The sequence below is a fragment of the Procambarus clarkii genome, chromosome 61 (assembly GCF_040958095.1).
Source record: "Procambarus clarkii isolate CNS0578487 chromosome 61, FALCON_Pclarkii_2.0, whole genome shotgun sequence".
NCBI classification, from domain to species: Eukaryota; Metazoa; Arthropoda; class Malacostraca; order Decapoda; family Cambaridae; genus Procambarus; species Procambarus clarkii.
The window spans coordinates 26392419-26418108 of NC_091210.1; the positions used below are offsets into that span (position 1 = coordinate 26392419).

A 25690-nucleotide genomic window follows, 5' to 3' on the forward strand; every position below is an offset into this window, starting at 1 on the left:
TCCCTATCGCCCTCTCTCTCCCTCCCTCTCGCCCTCTCCCTCTCCCTCGCCCTCTCCCTCCCTCTCACCCTCTCCCTCTCTCTCGCCTTCTCCCTATCTCACCCTTCCTCTCTCGCCCTCTCCCTCTCTTGCCCTCTCCCCCTCCCTCACCTTCCCCCCCCCCTCCCTCGCCCTCTCGCCCATCCCTTGCCCTCTCCCTCTCTCTCGCCCTCTCCCTATCTCGCCCTCCCTCTCTCTCTTGCCCTCTCCCTTTCTCTCTCTCTCTCTCTCCCTTCCTCTCTGTCCCCTATCAAAACATATCAGGGAAAGGGACTAAGATGACAGGACACACCAGGGACACAGGGAATAGCCAAAGTGACCAAATGAAGGAAATGTTAGCCCAAGTTTGGGACGAATTCAGGAAGGAGATGCATGAAATGAAGAATACAATTAGCAACCTGCAAAGTGAAATGACAGCAGCAAAGGAGGAGATCAAATCCCTCTCAGAGAAAAAGAATGAGACTGAGCATCAGATAATCATCCAAAGAGAATATGGAATTGTCGCATTGGGAGGAAATGCCTCTGTACCTGAAACATTTGCAGAAATACTGAGAAAGAGCACTGAAGCAATGACCACAGTGAGAGAGGTAGCCTTCCAAGCAGCTATCTCACAGAAAGCAGCAAGGTGCACCAGTCAGCTGCTGGAAAGAAAAAGATCAGTGATAGCTGTAGGCATAAAAGAACAGGGAGAATCCAATAGGCAAGAATGGAATAGCAAGAACAGAGAGGCAGTAAATGGGATACTAAAGGGGTTAAAGATGGAAGGGGCTGAACAAAACATTGAGATGGTTTTCAGGTTAGGCTGGTACAACAATAACAGAGATCACCTGATAAAGATAATGTTTGCAAACGAGACCACATGGAGGTTTTTCTAGAAAGGAAGAGTCATCTACAGTATGTGGAGGAAAGCAAAAATATATTCCTCCAGAGTGACAGGACGAAGGAGGAGAGAGCCAGGGCGACAGAGGCAAGGAAGAAGTACAGGGAGAGAGAAGTAAACCAGGAAATCCCAGCCCCCAACACAACAGTCCAAGAGACAAGAGGGGAACCCACAACCAGAATCCCAGCAACACCAGAGGGGGAGGGCAACCCCACCACCCTCCTTTGCATAGAAACCCTCCCTACTCCCTCACCCTACTTGCCCCCACTCAAATACTCACTCAACCCTCCCCCCCCACTCCAACCCCATACCGACCCTGTCACCCCTCCCCCATTCCCACCATATCCCCCCTAGCCCCTTCCCCCCCCCCCTGTCCCCTTTCCCCCTTCATCCCATACCCTCCCTATTCCTCCTCCCCTCTCACCCCGTATCCTCCATGTCCCACCTACCTCCTTACCCCATACCCTACCTGTCCCCCCTTCCCTTGAACCCCCACCCCCCATCCCAGAATCCACTGAGACCCCCAGTTAAGCACCTCACAGATCTTCACACCTATTGAACAGATTCCTCCATCAGCAGAACGCTCACCAAGAAGAGGACAAGTGAATGAACAGAAGAAAGAGAGCTTCAAGGCAACGTACACTAATATAGACGGGATTACGAATAAAACAAGTGAACTTGGAGAATGGGCACTAGAAGAAAACCCAGACACAATAGCACTCACAGAAACAAAGCTAACGACAACCATAACAAATACAGTGTTTCCACAGGACTACTATGTAATGCGGAAAGAAAGAGAAGGAGAAAGAGGTGGTGTAGCTTTGCTGATAAGAAAAGGCTGGAGTTTTGAAAAGATGGATGTTCAAGGTTGTGAAGATTTCAGTGACTACATAACAGGTACCATAGCAATTGGAGAACAAGAAAGTATAGTAGTAGTCATATATATAACCCCCCCCCCCCCCCCGCAGCACCACCAACCGACAGAAGACCCAGACAGGAATATGATAGAAACAACATGGCCACCATCAATATAATAGAGAGAGCAGCTTCTGTAGCTAACAGGAACGGATCCAGACTACTAATCTTGAGAGACTTCAGCCATGGAAAGATAGATTGAGAGAACAAAGACCCACATGGAGGACTGGACACATGGAGAGCTAAGCTGCTGGACGTAGCACCAAGAAACTTTCTAAGCCAACACATCAAGGGACCGACAAGAATGGGAGGATAGGATGAACCAGCTATGCTTGATCTGATATTTACCCTAAATGTGTCGGATATAAAGGAAGTTAAGTTGGAAGACCCCTTGGGAATGAGTGATCACAGTGTACTGATCTTTGAGTACCTGGTAGATCTAGAAATTATCTCCCCCAAAAAAGAATGGGTAACAAAGGGCTGGCATACCGGAGGGGCAATTATGAGATGAGAAAATTCCTTGGGATATACCAAGGGACATAGAACTCACAACTAAGTCCATACAAGACATGATGGACTATGTCACTCAAAAGAGTCAGGAGGCAGCAAACAAGTTTATCCTGGCCCGACAGGAAAAAAACGAGAAGCAAAACAAGAATCTGTGTTTTAATAGGGCATGTATGAAAGCAACGGAACTGAACAAAAGAGTGTGATGGAACTTCCGAAATAACAGAACACCACACAGTAGAGAGAGATACCTGAGAACAAAGAACGAGTATGTTAGTGTGGAAAGAGAAGCTCAGAAAAAGTATGAAAATGATATAGCTAATAAAGCCAAGACCGAACCAAAGCTACTACACAGTCACATCAGGAGGAAAACAAAAGTGAAAGAACAGGTAATGAAACTTAGAATAGGGGAAGACAGGTACACAGAGAATGACAAAGAGGTGTGTGAAGAACTCAACAAGAGGTTCTAGGAGGTCTTCACAATTGAACAAGGAGAGGTCACTGCGCTAGGAGAGGTGGCAGTATCCCAGGTGGCCTTGGCAGGGTTCGAAGTTACAAGAGATGAGGTCAAGAGGCACCTGTTGGATCTGGCCGTGAGAAAAGCCGTTGGCCCAGACGAAATCTAACCATGGGTATTGAAAGAGTGTGCAGGAGCGCTTTGCTTGCCACTCTCCATAGTGTATAGTAGGTCACTGGAGATGGGAAACCTACCAGAAGTTTGGAAGACGACTAATGCAGTCTTAATATACAAAAAGGGTGACAGACAAGAGGCACTGAACTACAGGCCAGTGTCCTTAACTTGTATACCATGCAAGGTGACGGAGAAGATCGTGAGAAAAAAACTAGTAACACATTTGGAGAAAAGGGACTTCGTGACCACCCATCAACATGGGTTCAGGGAGGGTAAATCTTGCCTTGCAGGCTTTATAGAATTCTACAATCAGGTGACACAGATTATGCAATAAAGAGAAGGACAGGTGGACTGCATTTCTTTGGATTGTCAGAAAACCTTTGATGCAGTATCCCATAAAAGGCTGATGCATAAGCTGGAGAAACAGGCAGGAGTAACTGGTAGGGCGCTCCAGTTACTCCTGGATTACCTAAGTGTATGGTAAGTGTATACTAAGTGTATGGATTACCTAAGTGGATTCGGGAGTACCTAAGCAATAGGAAGCAGAGAGTTACAGTGAGGGGTGAGACCTCAGATTAGTGTGAAGTTACCAGAGGAGTCCGACAGGGACTACGCGGACCTATCCTGTTTCTGATATACATAAATGATCTCCCAGAGGACGAACGAGTATACCACATATGTGGTATACTCGTTCTTCTCAATGTTTGGTGACGACGCCAGAATTATGAGAAGGATTAAGACAGAGGAGGACAGCTTTAGACTTGAAGAAGACCTGGACAAGCTGCAGGAATGGACCAACAAAAGGTTGTTAGAATATAACCCGAGCAAATGCAATGTAATAAAGGCAGGTGTAGGGAGAAGGAGACCAGATACAAGATATCATTTGAGAGATGAAACACTTCCAGAGTTAGAAAGAGAGAGAAAGAGAGAGAGAGAGAGAGAAAGACCTGGCGGTTGATATCACACCAGACCTGTCCCCTGAAGCTCATATCAAGAGGATAACTTCAGCGGCATATGCCAGGTTGGCTAAGATAAGAACGGCCTTTAGAAACTTTGTAAGGAATCTTTCAAAATTTTGTATACCACATATGTCAGACCAAACCTGGAGTATGCGTGTGGAGTATGTGGCTCCAGCATGGAAACCACATCTAGTCAGGCATAAGACTAAACTGGAAAAGGTTCAAAGGTTTGCCACCAGACTAGTACCCGAACTGAGGGGTATGAGCTACGAGGAAAGACTACTGGAATTAAACCTCACTGGGAGACAGGAGAGTTAGAGGGGACATGATCACCGCATACAAGATTCTCAAAGGAATTGATAGGGCATATAAATACAGACAATTTAACCCAAGGGGCATATGCACTAGGGGGCACAGGTGAAAATTGAGTACCCAAATGTGCAATAGGGACGTTAGAAAGAACTTTTTACAGTGTCAGAGTAGTAGACAAATGGAATGCATTAGGAAGTGATTGTGAGGGATCTAGATCCCTCAGCTAGTTTTCCTAGTTTCTAGAGCAGGCTAGACACTCTAGAAATTGAAGCTTTCAAAAAAATAACATATGCTTGTTGGGTGTTGAATGAAAGCTTATGTCAAGAACTATCACTTGAGAGTAGTTAGAAGTCTGTGATTGCTCTGTAGAGAGAATTACAGAGATTTTCCTGTTTCTGTGAAATAGGATGTGAGTTGAGAGTGAGTGTGAGAGGATACTTGACTAAAACCGTTAGAGGTGGGGGGGAGAGTGGGGTGAGCGCTGCCTCTTCCCCCCCCACATGGGAGACATCACGCCACTCCTTAGGCCTCCTCCTCCTTGTGACGTCACAAGACGCCGAGGGTGACGGAGAGAGGTGATTGGTTTGGGGCACGTGTGGTCCAAGCCTAGTTTTGGCGCGAAGAATTCTGATTGGGGGCGGCACGAGGGCCTGTGCCGGCTCCAAGCTGATTGGTTTAGGCAGTGTAGGGAGTAGGTATGGGTATCTGGTACCCTTAGCCCGCGAAATCTTCAGTTTGAATTGGGCGGCCAGGGAAGGAAGAGGTGTTTGGGTGGGGCGGCACGCTTGCCGCCTCCACCCCCTGTTAATCGCTTCTGTCGTCCAAATTACTCGATTGGTGGCACTCCTGCCATCAGGGGTTGTCTCAAGGCCTAATTAAGTGAATTGGGGCCAGGGATTTACGGTAGAAACAGTAAAAAGCTAAGGGACAGTTGACTGTGTGAACGCATGAGGCAGGCTGGCAGAAGCCTCGTGGAGTATCAGATTGATCCCTCATCCCTCGGGTCTGAGCATCCTGTCTAGTGGCAATGGACAATTGATGTTGGCCAGTGTACGCGTATGTGTGATTGCAGGCCCATGTTGGACTCTGCATTCCGCCAGGCTGCGTCAGTAGGGGGACGCCGCCTGGGGACGCCACCAACCATTGTCACCCCAGTGTAGAACAAAGGCATGGTTCTAGAGTGATGGGGTGGAGATTCCCCAGCCGCATGGGTACTCCTGTGGGCGGCAGCCTGCCAGCCCGCGGCCACCCGTGGCCACCCGCGCCTGCCCGCGCGCCGGCCACCCCAGGCCACCCACCCGCCTGCCCGCGAGGCGGCCACCCAGGCCACCCGCGAGCCGGCCACCCCAGGCCACCCAACCCCCCCCCCCTCTCTCAGCTCGGGAGGGGCGCTGTGGCCACCTGCCTTGGCCACTTTCCCGGGACAGCCTAGGGCCACATCTTGTCGACGCATGAGGAGCAAGCCAGCTAAGTGTGTCAGCTAAAAGCTAAGTGTGGTAGTCAGTTTTGGGAATGAGAAAAAAATAAGGCAGTAGAAATGAGTAGAAATGAGTACTATTACAGTGTGATGAGTACCGGTGGATGTTCCCGGTAAGAGTTATCTCAGAGCCTCGCCAGGCTAGGAAAAAACAGCTGGGGGGCAGCTGTCAGTGGAATCCAGATGTCGGGTAGGGGCGGTACCTGGAGATAGAGATTATACACGGGACCACGCTGTATGGTAGTATGTTGGTAGACTGACTAGAGGATGTGACCAGTCAGTGTAGAGATTTACCATGTAAGTGATCCAGCCTGTCGATTCTATATAATCGTTCAGGCTGGATTAATGCCATTGAGTACGGTAAAATTATAATCATTAGAGGTAGTCAGGAGTGTCAGTGAGGACCCCTGAAGTATGTGTAATTAGTACATATTACTTGGTGATATAATTTTCAGAGTGTATGTGAAGGCCATTTCTATGTGTTTATTTGCATGTCTATGTACTGTGTTGTGCGGTGGTCAGTAGAGGTGATTGCTGACCGAGTGCCTAATGATGTCATTAGCATGTGGGGTATGCTGACGGCATCATTATGTTGCAGGTTTGTGCAGTGTTGTTATCAGTATACAATATTATTGCCCCAGGAACTGTGTTGAGAGTAAGGGACCTCTAGGATTATTCAGGGGAATTTTCAGTACTTAATGAGAGCAGGCAATTGATGGGTTAATTGCCTGGCTGAAGTATGTGTGTGTTCACAGTATTCCTTTGCAATCGGGTGCAAGTAAAAGAAGAGGAGGGGCAGTAATATTAGTATACTTGTGTGTGTTGCACAACCGTGTGTTTTATTGTGTGGGCACAGTAATTAGCGAGTTGCAGTGCTGCAACTATATGTGTGGGTAGTGCTGATATGTTGTCGCAGGCCATTATAGTGTGACCTATGTAACGCTGGGGTTATTTTGTTCTTTAAATTATGTTGAGGACTTAAGGATTCAGTGAGTTAATTTAGGGGTAATTAACTGGATAAGGGGTGCACACTTAGTATTGGGGAGTGAGTGGGGGCTGTTAAGGGAACAGTGTTGAGCTATAATGAGATACGTCTCGGGAGCAATTAATTGTCCATGTGACAGTTAATTGACCACTCTAGCTAATTATGTAATTAGCCTTCTCATCATGAATTCACGTAGTGGGAGAGGTTCTGTCAGAGTCTGTCAGTATTTGTGTTAACGTAATATGCTCGAGACTAATTACCTTTCAGGGGTATAGCATTAGTGGCTCATGTTAATTAGTGGAGTAATTAGCATTGGAGAGCTCCGGTGACTCGGTAAAGCGAGGTCATGGAGCTAGCATAAATCGTTGTATTAATCATATCCTGTCTGAGGACAGTGGATTATTGGCACATCTTGTTAATTAGGGTAATTAACTCCTTTCCCGTGAATTCACAGTGTTTGATGAGACCTGCTTAGGCAGTGCGGAGTGAGACGTATTTATGGATGGTTAATTATCGGTCCTGGTGACAGTTAATTAATGGCTCAGTAATTAGTGGGTTAATTAGGGTAATTAACACTCACTAGTAATTTTTTGGCACAGACTGTGGAGAAGCTACCAAGTTAGGGTAGGCTTAGTTAACGTAACTCAATGGGGATGTAATTAGTGGTCCGTTTGACCTTAATTGAGAATTACTCACTGAATACTTGCAAGGAGTCAAGTGTGTTGTAATATGTTGAGTTATTGTTAACAAGAGAGAGACAAGTGTTAAAGATTAACGTAGAGTATCATCATGTTGTTGTCTAGTGGGAGACAATTGTTTGTGATTACCGTGGTACTTTGTTGCTGACTGCTGCGATCAGTCAATTAACGTAATTAATCACTTCAGGCAATTTCTTTTGGTTGTCGTCTGGTGACGAGAGTAGAGTCATACTAGGGATCTGTGGAGCTGTGTCCCAGAATTCCCGCCTTGCCTGTCGGTGTATCGGGTTACAACAGGGCAACTTCTTAGTGGGAGTTGCAAAGAGTGTTCACACGGGGTTGTGATAGGGGGGAGTCACTGTTAGACTTCCGCCTAGTTACGTGGGTCTCTCCTGGGGGGCGGGAGGACTCCTAAGCTTGTGATTATAGTAGCTGTCAGGGAAACCGTGACACTATTGATTGCCTGCTTGTGTCTTTGTTTCAGTGGATCCTTCATTTGTTCAGTTAGTTCATGTTATCAGCCCGAAGTGTCAGCAAGATGGAGCCTGCTGTCACTTCTCGAGGGGTTGTTGAATAGCTGTGTTGCAAATGCCACTTGATGTACAATAACGTAACCATTCGCTGTGGTGTAACTTAGTCTGTGATACTTTTCTTTGATTTGCAATATTGCGTCATCAGTGGGCACACCTGTGTTCAGGTTAGTTCAGTATGCAGCCTCACAGCAAGGGTTGCTAGTTAGCTGTTTGTTATCGTGCCACTGGATGGACATTAACGTAACGTAAACTCGGTAATGTAGTAGTTAGTCTCTTGTTATTAATAAATTGTTATGTTATAGAAAACAGTCTTTGATGTCAACCCTTCAACCATATTATTCCACTATATTTCTGCATAATATCATTAAATGTTGATGTGATCTTGATAAGGCGGCTGTTCTTGGGAATTCGAATTCCAATTCATAGCGCCACTTCAAATATAAATATTTGATTGTGAGAACCCGTCGGTTACCCTTTATTAGTTTTAACGTCCTGTTTAACTAGAAGGAGCCAGCGGCCAATTGTGGACAGGTTTTCACCCTTGTTGGTGGAGGCCTGGCGGTTTGCTCCCGCTTTTCCTTTTTCTACTGGACTCATGCTTAACTGCCGTGAGCAGACTTTAAACTTGTAGTCCACCTCTTAAGGGAGGTAGGCGTAGAGAAAAATCTCACAGCTGGCGCCCAACGTGGGGCTATGCAACTTGGGTTCGAGCCCATGAAGAGTAGTCTTATTGAATTTTTAAAGTAACATAAAATATCGTTGCAGAATATTGTGGAACAGTATTGTTGGAGGTATGTTTTGTGCACGGTTGTCACACGTAGGTACACACACCACACACACACAGTATGAAAGAGGTATTTCATGGTAGATATGGGGAAATCTGTCTGGCTTTTTGTGGCTGCGAGCTAGTGGACATTGACACACTCATTGGTGAGGGGTGTCAGCTCAGCAGCAGGTGTCGTGGACACACAGCCAGCGTGCAACAGTGGTTGCAAGAGTGCACTCAGGATCTGCCTGAGGTGCAAGACACCACCTACCTTAGGGTAGAAGAAGCTTCTAGAAGTGACCTCAAGTGTGAGAGGTCTTATTGGACGACACTGTAGTTGTCAAGGGTGTCATAGGAGTGTAGTTATTGTTACACAGTAGGATCTTAGTGGGAGGTCGCGCCACCAGAGTAGGATCCGAGTAGACTTCTTTAGAGGAAGTGAGTAATTCATCTGTAGTTAGACAGGTGATGGAATTTCTTGCCAGAGTGGGGACGGTACAACCCCAGGAAGAATTCATGGTAGTCACTAGAGAGGTTGAGCAGAGGCTCCCGTTTGCAGAGGTGACAGCAGGGCCGAGTTCGAGCCTGAAGGTGAGAGCGCAGCAAGTCAGTGCTGGCTCCAGTGCAGATTGCAAGGAGTCAATCTCACACAGGGAAGGGAAGCCAAACCCACCCTAGTGCACTTAACCCGGCGACAAGGTATGAAGGTAAAGATGCCTAGCTTGGCAGTTCTGAGAAAGACGATTCGATGGATGCATACATCGATCGCCTTTTGAAGAAAGGCTGCCAATGCAAGATGGCAAGGGTCATTTTGGGCTGGTGATTTTCCATGGTTCAGATCCCCAGCAGCATAATGATTTTGTTCTTTAAGGATTGCCTTGGTAAAGGGTTATAGTAGATCTGCAGAGGGAATGCTGATCACATTCCAAGTTAGGTCCAGGGGAGAACTAGACAAGAGGGTTCGACAGATGTCAAAAGTTGTGCTTGAGTCCTTGTTAGAGTAGGGGGACCTAGGAGAAGCAAGGGAGGGACCCCAGGCTCAGTAGGGGAGCATAGGTACTTGTAGAAGAGGGTTTTCTCCCAGATAGTTCAGTCGGTAGAGCAAGACCGGCTGGTGTTGGGCAGTTGGACAGTGAGAGTGATCCTGTCAACTTGTTGCTAGGTCAGGTGGAGGACTGACAGTAAGTCTTTTGTAGGCTGAGGGGAGTGTAGAAGTGCTTCACCGGTAAGGCCACACCAGTGTGTTGCTCATGTGTCCAGTATGACACAGACCGAGGATGGAAATGGGAGGTCCAGTGATGGAAATGGTTGCGAGGTGTTGAACCGGCCAGGACCAGAGCTGGAGCCGAACAGGTTGCCACTCCAAGGTCGGGCAGCACCACCAGGGTGATCCGGTGGTAGTGCAGAGACCCTCAGGCCAGGATGGATAGGAAACAGAGTTTCACACTCCACGCTTGTTTAGCTAGTACACCTGTTGGGCAGGTGTGTGCAGAAAAACTAGCTGGTGTTTTGAATGTATTTTCCTTGCAGGAAAATATATTCTTTAGTGGGAGGTTGTGTGAGGGATCTAGATCCCTCAGCTAGTTTTCCTAGTTTCTAGAGCAGGCTAGACACTCTAGAAATTGAAGCTTTCAAAAAAATAACATATGCTTGTTGGGTGTTGAATGAAAGCTTATGTCAAGAACTATCACTTGAGAGTAGTTAGAAGTCTGTGATTGCTCTGTAGAGAGAATTACAGAGATTTTCCTGTTTCTGTGAAATAGGATGTGAGTTGAGAGTGAGTGTGAGAGGATACTTGACTAAAACCGTTAGAGGTGGGGGGGAGAGTGGGGTGAGCGCTGCCTCTTCCCCCCCCACATGGGAGACATCACGCCACTCCTTAGGCCTCCTCCTCCTTGTGACGTCACAAGACGCCGAGGGTGACGGAGAGAGGTGATTGGTTTGGGGCACGTGTGGTCCAAGCCTAGTTTTGGCGCGAAGAATTCTGATTGGGGGCGGCACGAGGGCCTGTGCCGGCTCCAAGCTGATTGGTTTAGGCAGTGTAGGGAGTAGGTATGGGTATCTGGTACCCTTAGCCCGCGAAATCTTCAGTTTGAATTGGGCGGCCAGGGAAGGAAGAGGTGTTTGGGTGGGGCGGCACGCTTGCCGCCTCCACCCCCTGTTAATCGCTTCTGTCGTCCAAATTACTCGATTGGTGGCACTCCTGCCATCAGGGGTTGTCTCAAGGCCTAATTAAGTGAATTGGGGCCAGGGATTTACGGTAGAAACAGTAAAAAGCTAAGGGACAGTTGACTGTGTGAACGCATGAGGCAGGCTGGCAGAAGCCTCGTGGAGTATCAGATTGATCCCTCATCCCTCGGGTCTGAGCATCCTGTCTAGTGGCAATGGACAATTGATGTTGGCCAGTGTACGCGTATGTGTGATTGCAGGCCCATGTTGGACTCTGCATTCCGCCAGGCTGCGTCAGTAGGGGGACGCCGCCTGGGGACGCCACCAACCATTGTCACCCCAGTGTAGAACAAAGGCATGGTTCTAGAGTGATGGGGTGGAGATTCCCCAGCCGCATGGGTACTCCTGTGGGCGGCAGCCTGCCAGCCCGCGGCCACCCGTGGCCACCCGCGCCTGCCCGCGCGCCGGCCACCCCAGGCCACCCACCCGCCTGCCCGCGAGGCGGCCACCCAGGCCACCCGCGAGCCGGCCACCCCAGGCCACCCAACCCCCCCCCCCTCTCTCAGCTCGGGAGGGGCGCTGTGGCCACCTGCCTTGGCCACCTGCCTTGGCCACTTTCCCGGGACAGCCTAGGGCCACATCTTGTCGACGCATGAGGAGCAAGCCAGCTAAGTGTGTCAGCTAAAAGCTAAGTGTGGTAGTCAGTTTTGGGAATGAGAAAAAAATAAGGCAGTAGAAATGAGTAGAAATGAGTACTATTACAGTGTGATGAGTACCGGTGGATGTTCCCGGTAAGAGTTATCTCAGAGCCTCGCCAGGCTAGGAAAAAACAGCTGGGGGGCAGCTGTCAGTGGAATCCAGATGTCGGGTAGGGGCGGTACCTGGAGATAGAGATTATACACGGGACCACGCTGTATGGTAGTATGTTGGTAGACTGACTAGAGGATGTGACCAGTCAGTGTAGAGATTTACCATGTAAGTGATCCAGCCTGTCGATTCTATATAATCGTTCAGGCTGGATTAATGCCATTGAGTACGGTAAAATTATAATCATTAGAGGTAGTCAGGAGTGTCAGTGAGGACCCCTGAAGTATGTGTAATTAGTACATATTACTTGGTGATATAATTTTCAGAGTGTATGTGAAGGCCATTTCTATGTGTTTATTTGCATGTCTATGTACTGTGTTGTGCGGTGGTCAGTAGAGGTGATTGCTGACCGAGTGCCTAATGATGTCATTAGCATGTGGGGTATGCTGACGGCATCATTATGTTGCAGGTTTGTGCAGTGTTGTTATCAGTATACAATATTATTGCCCCAGGAACTGTGTTGAGAGTAAGGGACCTCTAGGATTATTCAGGGGAATTTTCAGTACTTAATGAGAGCAGGCAATTGATGGGTTAATTGCCTGGCTGAAGTATGTGTGTGTTCACAGTATTCCTTTGCAATCGGGTGCAAGTAAAAGAAGAGGAGGGGCAGTAATATTAGTATACTTGTGTGTGTTGCACAACCGTGTGTTTTATTGTGTGGGCACAGTAATTAGCGAGTTGCAGTGCTGCAACTATATGTGTGGGTAGTGCTGATATGTTGTCGCAGGCCATTATAGTGTGACCTATGTAACGCTGGGGTTATTTTGTTCTTTAAATTATGTTGAGGACTTAAGGATTCAGTGAGTTAATTTAGGGGTAATTAACTGGATAAGGGGTGCACACTTAGTATTGGGGAGTGAGTGGGGGCTGTTAAGGGAACAGTGTTGAGCTATAATGAGATACGTCTCGGGAGCAATTAATTGTCCATGTGACAGTTAATTGACCACTCTAGCTAATTATGTAATTAGCCTTCTCATCATGAATTCACGTAGTGGGAGAGGTTCTGTCAGAGTCTGTCAGTATTTGTGTTAACGTAATATGCTCGAGACTAATTACCTTTCAGGGGTATAGCATTAGTGGCTCATGTTAATTAGTGGAGTAATTAGCATTGGAGAGCTCCGGTGACTCGGTAAAGCGAGGTCATGGAGCTAGCATAAATCGTTGTATTAATCATATCCTGTCTGAGGACAGTGGATTATTGGCACATCTTGTTAATTAGGGTAATTAACTCCTTTCCCGTGAATTCACAGTGTTTGATGAGACCTGCTTAGGCAGTGCGGAGTGAGACGTATTTATGGATGGTTAATTATCGGTCCTGGTGACAGTTAATTAATGGCTCAGTAATTAGTGGGTTAATTAGGGTAATTAACACTCACTAGTAATTTTTTGGCACAGACTGTGGAGAAGCTACCAAGTTAGGGTAGGCTTAGTTAACGTAACTCAATGGGGATGTAATTAGTGGTCCGTTTGACCTTAATTGAGAATTACTCACTGAATACTTGCAAGGAGTCAAGTGTGTTGTAATATGTTGAGTTATTGTTAACAAGAGAGAGACAAGTGTTAAAGATTAACGTAGAGTATCATCATGTTGTTGTCTAGTGGGAGACAATTGTTTGTGATTACCGTGGTACTTTGTTGCTGACTGCTGCGATCAGTCAATTAACGTAATTAATCACTTCAGGCAATTTCTTTTGGTTGTCGTCTGGTGACGAGAGTAGAGTCATACTAGGGATCTGTGGAGCTGTGTCCCAGAATTCCCGCCTTGCCTGTCGGTGTATCGGGTTACAACAGGGCAACTTCTTAGTGGGAGTTGCAAAGAGTGTTCACACGGGGTTGTGATAGGGGGGAGTCACTGTTAGACTTCCGCCTAGTTACGTGGGTCTCTCCTGGGGGGCGGGAGGACTCCTAAGCTTGTGATTATAGTAGCTGTCAGGGAAACCGTGACACTATTGATTGCCTGCTTGTGTCTTTGTTTCAGTGGATCCTTCATTTGTTCAGTTAGTTCATGTTATCAGCCCGAAGTGTCAGCAAGATGGAGCCTGCTGTCACTTCTCGAGGGGTTGTTGAATAGCTGTGTTGCAAATGCCACTTGATGTACAATAACGTAACCATTCGCTGTGGTGTAACTTAGTCTGTGATATTTTTCTTTGATTTGCAATATTGCGTCATCAGTGGGCACACCTGTGTTCAGGTTAGTTCAGTATGCAGCCTCACAGCAAGGGTTGCTAGTTAGCTGTTTGTTATCGTGCCACTGGATGGACATTAACGTAACGTAAACTCGGTAATGTAGTAGTTAGTCTCTTGTTATTAATAAATTGTTATGTTATAGAAAACAGTCTTTGATGTCAACCCTTCAACCATATTATTCCACTATATTTCTGCATAATATCATTAAATGTTGATGTGATCTTGATAAGGCGGCTGTTCTTGGGAATTCGAATTCCAATTCATAGCGCCACTTCAAATATAAATATTTGATTGTGAGAACCCGTCGGTTACCCTTTATTAGTTTTAACGTCCTGTTTAACTAGAAGGAGCCAGCGGCCAATTGTGGACAGGTTTTCACCCTTGTTGGTGGAGGCCTGGCGGTTTGCTCCCGCTTTTCCTTTTTCTACTGGACTCATGCTTAACTGCCGTGAGCAGACTTTAAACTTGTAGTCCACCTCTTAAGGGAGGTAGGCGTAGAGAAAAATCTCACAGTGATATGGTGGAGCCTGACTCCATACACAGCTTGAAGTGTAGATATGAAAGAGCCCAATAGGCTCAGAAACCTGTACATTAGTTGATGGACAGTTGATAGGCGGGATCAAAGAACCAGATCTCAACCCCCACAAGCACAATTAGGTAAGTACACACACACACACACACACACACACACACACACACACACACACACACACACACACACACACACACACACACACACACACACACACACACACACACACACACACACACACACACACACACACACACCACCCTCTAACATAAGAAGGTGGTGGTGGCCAAGACCGTCAGTAGTTTCAAAGCGTTATATGACTGTGAGGGAATGTAGATTCCCTCGGCTAGTTTTCCTAGTTTTCTAGATTAGGCTAGTCGCTCTAGGAACTCTAGTCAAGAAGTTTTCAACCTAACATACACTTGTGGGGTGTTGGATGAAAGCTCTTGCTATGGACTATCATTTAAGACTAGTCAGAAGTCTGTGATTGCTCTGTAGAAAGAATTACAGAAATTTTCCTGTTATTGTGAAATAGGATGGGAGTTGAAAGTGAGCGGTGTGGGAGTATACTTGTCTAAAACCGTTAGAGGGGGGAAGGACAGAGAGGTGAACGTTGCCCCCCCCCCCCCCAAAACATGTGAGACAGGCAGACATTGTCTTTAGGCCTCCCCCTCCTTGTGACGTCACGGGACTCCTGAGGGTGAGGGAGGCCTGTGATTGGTTTAGGCATCTCTACTCCTAGCTGAGTTTTGGCGCGAACAGCTGTGATTTGTAGCGGCACCTTAGGTTGTGCCGACTTTGTGCTGATTGGTCAAGACAAAGTAGGGGGGGGGGGAGATATGGGCATTTTGTGTTCCACAAGCCTGCCAAATCTTCAGTTTGAGCTGGGCGGCAAGCTGGGGAAGAAGTGATTGGGTGGAGGTGGCAGCCTGCCACCTCCACCCCCATTAATCGCTGTGTCATCCCTTGTTACTCATTGGGGATGGCACTCCTGCCATCCTGGGTTGTGTCAAGGCCCAATTTGTGTGAAATTGGGGCCGATGAGGTACGGAAGGTACAGTGACAAACTAAGAGACAGTAACAGTGTTAACCCATGAGGCAGCTGGCCTCATGGTGTATCAGATTGATCCCTCATCCCTCGGGTCTGAGTATCCTGTCGAGTGTTAATGGACAATGGACAATTTGTGGAATAAGGGCAGTGTGAGGTGTTATTACAGGCCCCTGTTGGACTTGGTATTCCACCGTGTTGGGTCCGCCATGTGGTGACGCCGCCAGCCACCTTGGCCAGCCACCCGGGAGGGCCACCCCGGCCAAAACCCCACCCCACCCTGCACGCCAGCTCAGCCCGGGTGGGGTGCTGTGACGTCATGCGCTACCCGTGGCCAACCCCTAGGGCCACGAGGTGGCCACATGTTTTGGCCACATGCTTTTGCCACCTTCCCTGGACATTCTAGGGCCACACCTCGCACGAGGAGCAAGCTAGGTGTTTACAGCCAGAGAGGTAGTGACCAGGGAAAGGATTGTTGAGGATTTGAGGAGCCGTGAGTACAATAAAAGTTGTTACAGTGAGGAAGCAGCTGAGAGACAGCTGTCTGTACTGTCATCCAGGTGACTGTCGTCCAGGTAGATATATATATAGCTATATATAAGTGTGTAGACTGACTCGGGTATGTAACCGGCCAGTGTAGAGATACACCATATAATGATCCAGTTGTCGATTCTATATAATCGGTCAGACTGGATTAAGCTAGAGTACCGCATGTTAATTATATCATTGCAGAGGTAGGCATGCCAGTGTTGCAGGAATGTCAGTGGATACCCTGAGGTCTGTGTAGTTAGGGATACATTTATCTGGTGATATAATTTTCATTGATTATGTGAATGCCATTTCTATGTGTTCATTTGCATGTTATGTACTGTGTTGTGTGGTGAGTCAGTAGATGAGATTGCTGACTGATTGCCTAATGATGTCATTAGCATGTGGGGTATTCTGACGGCATCATTATGCTGTAGGTTTGTGCAGTGTTGTTATCAGGTATACAATATTACTGCCCTAGGAACAGTGTTGAGGCTTCGAGGGGCCTCTTTGATTATTCAGGGGAATTCACAGTACTTAATGAGAGCAAGCAATTGATTTGTTAATTGCCTAATTAAGAGAATTAGTGCCAGCTGTCCGCGTAGCGATGCTGCTTTATATTAACGTAAATTGTCTTGCTGAAGTAGTCCTTTGCAACGGTTGCAAGATAAGGGGGGCAGTAATATTGGTATACTCTTGTTGTTGCACAGCCGTGTGTCATTACTGTGTGGGCACAGTAATTAACGAGTTGCAGTAGCCGCAACCGTATGTGAGCAGTGCATTTATGTTGCATGCCATTGTAGTGTGACCTATGTAACACTGGGGTTACTTTGTTCTTTAAGTTGTGTTGAGGACTTAAGGATTCAGTGAGTTAATTAAAGGGGAAATTAACTGGATAAGGAGTGCACACTTATTGTTGAGTAAGTGAAAGCTGTTATAGGAGAACAGTGTTGAGCTTGAGTGAGATATGTCTCGGGAGCAATTAATTGTCCGTGTGACAACTAATTGACCACTCTAGCTAATTATGCAATTAGCCTTCTCATCATGAATTCATGTAGTGGGAGAGGATCTGTCTGTATTTGTGTTAACATAAATTGCTCGAGACTAATTACCTTTCTGGGGTATAGCAATTAGTGGCTCATGATAATTAGTGGAATAATTGAGGACTCAGACGACTCGGTAAAGCGAGGTCATGGCGCTAGCATAAATCGTTATATTAATCATATCCTGTCTGAGGACAGTGGATTAATTTCACTCATGTTAATTAGGGTAATTAACTCCTCTGCCGTGAATTCACAGTGTTTGGTGAGACCTGCTTAGGCAGTGCGGAGTGAGACGTATTTAGGTATGATTAATTATCGGTCCTGGTGACAGTTAATTAATTGCTCGGAGTTAATTAGGGTAATTAACACTCAGTAAAGTAAATTTTGACACAGACTGTTGAGAAGCTACCAAGTTAGGGTAGGCTTAGTTAACGTAACTCAATGGGGATGTAATTAGTGGTCCGTTTGACCTTAATTAAGAATTACTCACTGAATACTTGCAAGGAATCAAGTGTGATGTAATGTAAGAGAGTTTTGAGTTAATGTTAACAAGATGACATGTGTTAAGAGAGACAAGTGTTAATGATTAACGTAGAGTACCATCATGTTGTTGTCTATGAGAGACAATTGTTTGTGATTACCGTAGTACTTTGTTGCTGACTGCTGTGATCAGTCAATTAACATAATGAATCACATAATCAGTTTGGTAATTGATTAAGACAATTTCTTTTGTTTATCGTCTGGTGACGAGAGTAGAGTAACTTAGGGATTACTGGAGCTGTGTCCTAGAATCCCACCTTGCCTGACTTTGTTTACTGTTTACAGTGCAACTTCTTGAGTTGCTCCTGAGCTACCGTGCAGTGAGGACGTGTCGCCTGCTCGCTCCGGTAGTTTGAGGTGGTTGACGTTTTCGCCGGCAGGGGGTGTGGGTGTCGCTACCCTCCCTGCTGTTCCTGGTGGTGTGGACGTGGCGCTTCTACGATGGGCGGCCATCTTCCCCCTGTCGTGAGGGTAAACTCCATCGGATTGGAGTTTACTGGCCGTGCTGGATACCCGCTGGTGGACGTGGTATTGAGTGCCATGCTTCGTGTCCCGGTTGGGGACGTATATGGCATTGAGCTGGTAACTGCTCACCGTGTTGTTGTCAAGTTTGTGGGTGAGGCGGTGTACCGTGCTTTCTTACGGAGGTACGAGGGACGTACTTTGCAGCTACAGGACGGCACCGGGTCTGTGACCATTTCAGACCGTAGTGGTGCTGTGACGTATGTCAGTGTTCATGGCGCCCCCATGGAGTTTCCTGAGACTCTCCTCCGGCGATTCTTCCAGAGGTACGGCTCCGTCGTCAGTGTGCGGATGAACTCACTGTCGTCTGGCACTTATTCGGGTGTGAAGACCAACATTCGGACCCTCGGGATGCGACTGAGGTCGGACATACCGTGCTCTGTCCGGCTGTTGGGGTACCACGTGCGTGTGTTTTATGCCCGGCAACCCCGTACTTGCTTCCGGTGTGGCTTGTTGAGGCATCAGGCTGCCGGGTGTACTGCTGATCCGGACGCTCCTGTGAACTTGTTCCGTGAGGAGGATTTCCCGCCCCTCCCTCTGGAGGAGGACTCCGGGGGTGAGGAGGTGAGCGTCCCGTTCGCTGCTGCGGCTCCCCCAGTGTCACCCGACGTTCCCCCGGTTGTTGCAGACCCTCCTCCGGGTGTTGCGGTGCCGTCGGATGTTCCTCCTGACCTTGTCTCTGGCCCTGCCGTTCCCATGGACCTTCCTGGTGATCCCTGTGGAGTGTCGCCGTCGGCTTCCTCGTCTTCGGCTGTGGACCCTGGCCCTGGCCCTCGGGTTCCTCCTGTGCTGGGTGATGGGATGGCTGCGGTGCCTCCTGCTGTGTGTTGTCCGGTTCCCCCTGTGGTAGAGGCTGCTGCCGTTCTGCGACGGGCGTCGGTTCGCCCGGTTCGTGAGGCCAGTGGTTCTGGGTCCGCCTCCGGCTGTGAGGATGTGCGGCCAGTGTCCAAGTGGTCCAGGCGTTCTTCTACTGCTTGGACTTATGCGGAGGACTACGACGCGGGTGGAGCTTCGGGGGATGATGTGGCGCCTCCGGGTGCTTCGCGTTCTACGACGCTGGTGGTGGCTGACGTCCATGTGTCTGCTGTTGAAGATGTTTGTAGCTATGATTTGCCTCCTGTTCTTTCTCCTGCAGAAGGTTCTCCGCAGTGGGGGGTAGTCGCTCCTACTGACGTGGATGGTGAGAGTTCTGGTGCACGCCGAGGCATCAAGCTGGTGCTGAAGAAGGATGCCAAGCGTGGGGAGTCCCGGCAGGAACAACGTCCGGTGGTTGACGCGGAGCGCTGTGAGGCGGCCGAGGAGGCTCCCAGTGCGCTGCCCATTGCCCGGCCTCGTGGGAAGGAGCCCCTCCCTCTCATCTTGGCCTCCGGGGTGGCGCATGGTGCGCAGCATCCTCTGCAGTTTGACATTATTGACTGCGTGCATCCTGTTCCGTGGTGCCCTTCTTCCATCTGGGTACAGCGGGCTCGGTGTTTTGTTGTGGATGTGCCCGAGTTGATGCCTGATCCTCGTACTGTTAATACTGTGCCTGTTCCGGATGACATCATGTTACTGTGGGAGGCGTATTGTGTTCGGTTCCCGGCGGCAGAGTGGCCGGATATATGAACAATTTGAGTAGTCTGTGTGCTTGCTGTGACCTGTGGTTTGTTTGCAATGTATTGTACCTATTGTGTGCCCTTCAGGCCGGTGTTGTGTTTTTCATGACTGTTGTTTTGTTGTATTTATTGTATTTCCGTTACCCTTCTGTCCAGTACTGTTGTTTCTTTTTCCTGTGTTTCATTGTATTTATGTTCATTGTTGTGATTTTGTTGTAGGCCCTTCAGGCCAGTATTTAGTGTATTTGTGTTAATTTGCTTTGTGCTTTTGTATTTTGTTTGTCTGATTGTTTGTTCTTGGTTTCTTCTTTTATTATATTTATTGTATTGTATTTATTTGCATGTTCGCATGTAAAAAAAAAAAAAAAAAACTTCTTGTAGGGAGTTGCAAAGAGTGTTCACACTAGGTTGTGATAGGGGGAGTCACTGTTGGACTACCCGCCTAGTTACAGGGGTCAATCCTGTTTGGAAGGAGGACCCTTAAGCTTGTGATTAGAGTATCTGTCGGGGAAGCCGTGACAATATTGATTGCATGCTTGTGTCTTCAGTGGGCATCATTATTCAGTTAGTTCACTTGTCAGCCCGAAGTGTCAGCAGGATGGAGCCTGCTATCATTTCTCGAGGGGCTGTTGAATAGCTGTGTTGCAATTGCGACTGGATGGACAATGACGTAACCACTCGCTGTGGTGTAACTTAGTCTGTGATATTTTTTTGATTTGCAATATTGCGTCATCAGTGGGCACACCTGTGTTCAGGTTAGTTCAGTATGCAGCCTCACAGCAAGGGTTGCTATTTAGCTGTTTGTTATCGTGCCACTGGATGTACATTAACGTAACGTAAACTTGGTAATGTAGTAGTTAGTCTCTTGTTATTAATAAATTGTTATGTTATAGAAAACGGTCTTTGATGTCAACCCTTCAGCCATTCTTTTCCACCCATGTTCTGCTTTATACGATTGAATGTTGATGTGATCTTGATATGACGGCTGTTCTTGGGAATTCGAATTCCAATTCATAGCGCCACATCAAATATAAATATTTGATTGTGAGAACCCGTCGGTTACCCTTTATTAGTTTTAACGTCCTGTTTAACTAGGAGGAACCTATTGTGAACAGGTTTTCACCCCTAGTGGTGAAAGCCTGGCGGTTTGCTCCCGCTTTCCCTTTTTCTATTGGACTCATGCTTAACTGCCGTGAGCAGCCTTTAAACTTGTAGTCCACCTCCTAAGGGAGGTAGGCGTAGAAAAAAATCTCACAATGACAAAGAGTGCTGGGAAGATGGGACACCACGAGCGTAGCTCTCATCCTGTAACTACACTTAGGTAATTACACACACACACACATACACACACACACACACACACACACACACACACACACACACACACACACACACACACACACACACACACACACACACACACACACACACAAACACACACACACTCTCACACACACAAACATACACATATTCGCACATTTGATTGACTGAAATTAACGTACATAAATTGTAGATGTTAAAAAGACGACTTTATATAAATAGTTACAGTGTCACCTTAGTGAGACAGAAAAAACGTCAGAAATCGTTTAATATTTGCTGGGATCAGGGCTCTCCGCCAACATGACCAGTGATACTCTTATCCCAACATACAGTGATGTGTTTATGATGGTGTTAACTAGAAACCAGAAAAGAAAACAACGGAAAGAAAAACTTGGTGAACAACAGAGTGGACGAGCTCCACTAACACTAAAGAGCGAGTGGCCTTCCCTAATGTACTTTCCCTAGTACTTCGACATGTCAATTCCCCAGTGTACTTTTAAGAAAGGATCATCATGTTGTGGATGATCTTCTGCAAGGGATAATAGGTTATGTAAAGCTCTCCCTTCAAGATAATCAATCACAAAACAAGAAAGTGAATGAATACGTAGTCTACAGTTACCATCAAGAGTATCCACTAGAATTTTATATGAATTAAGAGTACACAGAGCAAGGAGAATGTATAAGACTGGTAAACCTTCCAATAATATAATCATAGTCTGGAACAAGTCTGAACCCCCACCTGACCAGTATTGTTTGGCGGGTGGTAAGCGCCACCACGCAGGTGCAGGATGTGGCAGCAAGACCCTGTGGAGTGTTATGGATGCCTTGGTAATGAGCACATATCTAAGCACTGCTGGTACACACCCAAGTGCATAACAGCTGTTCCGGTACTCATGCACTGAGGGCTGTCAATAAAAAAGACAAGAGACCAAAGAAAGCTGAACCAGGAACACCAGCGCATGGTAACAGAAGCAGGAAAACAACCTGAAACTGTGCCTCCTTCTAAACCGCTGCTGATGTGTATCAAATGTAGTAAGGAAAGAGAAATCATTTAGCAACCAGACTGTACCAAACGACCACCCTCCCTTGGCACAAGGAGGCAATTGACTACGACTCAAAAAGCGCATACAATAGTTGTATGCGCATTGAATCTTTTCAAGCGCATACAACTAACTCACTGTTAATGGCTCACTCACTCACACACTCACTATTAATGGCTCCCATGGCTCACTGTTAATGGGTGAGCCATGTTAATGAGTGAGCCAAGTTAATGGCTCACTCACTCACTGTTAATGAGCCATGGGAGCCAGCTCTAGTACTGGTGACCCATCCCATAGTGGTAACAGTGCCAGCAACCACCCCTAACAACACACAACAGGCTGAGACAACACTTGAAGGAAAGTTGGCAGCCTTGCAAGCGCAGGTAGCAGAAATGGCAAAACCCATACAGACGCTATGTCGGGCATCTTCACAAGAGATACAACTGCCTCCACAAAGCTGTGTCACAGCAGTGGCGGCAGAGGAAGAGGCGGCGACGTCGTCGTCAGTCATCTCAGTGATGACAGCAGTGATAGTGACACAGAAATAGGTGTCACTATCACAGCGCCACAATGGGTGCTGCTGACACAAGGAACATTAGGTTTCTCATTTGGAACATTTGTAGCATCACCAGAAGACTGAATGACCTAATTGCACATTTTACCAGCATCAAAATTGCTATAATAGCTATACAAGAGCCCTACACGTCCAACATGATAAAGAAAACCCTACCAAAGACCAGAGAGTATGTATCGTATACGAACAGTAACGCCACAGGCCTATTAACATACATCAGAAGTGATTTACCGCATGCTCTTGTGAGCACGTCACACAATGTACATACACAGTACCATCACTTCCTTGTACAAACTGAAGCAGTCCACTTCTCATTCCTCAACGTATATATCAGAAATCAGAAACTCAATGTAACATTGCTCCCAAATCTAGACAATTATGGGACAATATACATGGGAGATCTTAATGCTAGACACATTATGTTGGGAGACAGTACTAACAATGATAATGGATGAAAATTTTAAAAATATTTTATGACAACAGATTAACTGTGTATACTACGGATACCCAAACGCATTTATTGGGAGGCAGACTTGATTACGTAATGGGTAGAATCCTTGTGCAGGATAATATGGAATGCTCATTGGTAAATCACTTGGTTGCCGATCACTATGCAATTATTGCTTCCTAATAAAGTACAGTGTGATGTACCTAATAGATATCAGAGATGCAAATTATTATTCCACATGGTTTTCATAACCACTTAATTAATTGTATTTCAAAATGCTATCATGATTACACAATAACGAATGTTGAGGCCTTCTCCAGAGTCCTCGTTGATACAGTTACTACCTTCTACGAAACATGAGTGTATTGGGGAACAAACCGTAAGCCTAGCAGAAGTGGACTGCACCCACTACCACCATCCAATTTTTTTAGTTTTTTCCTTATTATAAAATGGCATATAAATACAACTAAAATGCAAGGTACCGAATCACCATTAAAACGTCAAACACCACAGGATATATCACCAGCAACAGAGCATCATTCCAATACAAAAAACAAATACTCCAAATCAGTACATATATACCAAAAAATACCAATGAAATACAAGTACCAGAGCACCAGGCAAATGCAAGCATAAAGGGGAACTGAGCTACACTATGGAAACACTGTTAACGCACTGCAAAGATAGAACCAGGACTACACGACACGAAAATACACAATACATAAAAGAAAAGAAAACATACACATTGGCCCTCAACAAACGGAGGCCGGCACCTTCACCAAACCAAGAAAATACAGAGGAAACTATAACAAATAAGTCCCAACAAGTGAAAGAGTAAAAAAAAAAAAACAGCATAACAAAGATAAAAAAAATAATACAACTGACCACGGTCAGAAGATAGAGGCACATACAAGAGCGGAATGAGTACATTCCAAAATCAGAGCTGCACCATGCACACATGCATACACAGCTTTCACGAAGCAAGCATGAAGGGGGGGATCACTTCCGACTCTTGCAATAAAACGCACTCATACGGAATATAACAATAAACCCCTCACTACCAACTCTCAAGACAAACAAAGCAAGCAACAAACGGAGAGAGCACACTCTAGCTCAAGCAGAGGCACAGCTCCAGCACACAAGCAAGTAAACCGTAACCAACATGCGGTGGTAGCCCCGACAGTACCGCAACATTGCCCTGGAAGTCCCAACAGTACCGGACCACCATCCCTGAAAACACTCACAGAACTCTGAACTGCAAGTGGGGGGGGGGGGGGAGTTGGAGAAAGGGAATTCCCTAGAGAAGGGGCGACAGACCCCACTTCAACACCAACCGCAAATCACAGCCATCGCTTCCTACTCTTCCACCGCATCCTTACAATCAGTGAATCACAACCAGGCAACATTAGAGCATCAGAATAACAACATCAAAACAGGCAGCTTTCCTTCTTCACTTCTGCTCCAGTACCAGCGGAGCCAGACGCAACGGCTCCGGAATGCGATGAGGGGGACGCACTTTCTCCATTGGAGAGGCAGCCGGAGATGCCTCATTATACATGGGGGAAACCCTCACCCATGCCAGAACACCTGGATTGCTTAATCGTTCATGGCGAAGTCCAAGTCGCCATCCGGGTAAAACCTTCCCCATGCCAGGAGTTCAACTTCTCCTGGGCAACGGCTTGGGAGAAGATCAACAACCCACGAACCTCATCATCAGAGACAAACCCCAGATATATGACTCATCCGTAGAAGATCCTGTTATGGAATATGTTGCAGAGGAGGTCAAATCGACCGACGATTCTGCGGACATCTCCCAGTCTGTCATGGTGACTACACGTGCCAAGCTACTCAATCGCAACCAGCCGCTCCAGCGGTTCCTCAAGATTCTCAGGGCCCTCCCACTGAATCTCAACCTGCTGGAGTTCCATGAGCTGCAGAGAGAAGATCAATCCCTAACATCTTTATTCTTTCAGGCCGAGACACAATCAGATTCTATCCCTAGTTTTTTTGTGGACAACCATGTAATCTACCGCCGTTATACACTCAGTAAATTGAATGAGGATGAAGATTTGGCTAACGTCAACTAACTGGTAGTTCCTACCAGCCTACGGCCAGATATTGTACGTCTGGCCCACGGCCCTCTCTCACGCTACGACTTCAACAAGACCTACAACGCCTAAAACAAGACTACTACTGGCCAGGTATAATCCGTGACATCAAGACCTTTGTAAATACCTGCAACACGTGTCAAAGAACAGGTAAGCCGAACGCTCTTATACCCAAGGCACCACTGATTCAGGTAATAGTGCCTTCTGAGCCTTTCAGCCATCTCATCAACAACAATGTCGAGCCACTAAGACAAGCTCAGGTAACATAGCTATCAGTAATATCTTGTGTTCTACCACCAGGTTTCCTACAGCAGTTTCCGTCAAGAACTGTACGGCTGTTAACGTTGTGAAGCACCTCGTGAAACAGTGCCCGCAGTGCAGACATCCCCAGGCTAGTGAGAGCAGGGTGACACCATTCTCTCCAACGACCTGTGTAAAACTATCAACATCTCCCAGGTACTGACTAG

At 46.9% G+C, this 25690-nt stretch overlaps 1 protein-coding gene across 2 annotated transcripts in view; it reads left to right on the forward strand.

The window, feature by feature from the left end:
• The window catches only part of LOC123751016 (uncharacterized), an 86142-nt gene that overhangs the window by 58663 nt on the left and 1789 nt on the right, over nt 1-25690 (forward strand). For both annotated transcript variants that reach the window (XM_069307764.1, XM_069307765.1), the window contains exon 9: nt 25524-25679. In XM_069307764.1, coding sequence (XP_069163865.1) covers nt 25524-25565 — 42 coding nt within the window. In that variant the 3' untranslated portion in view covers nt 25566-25679. The remainder of the gene's footprint in view (nt 1-25523; nt 25680-25690) is intronic.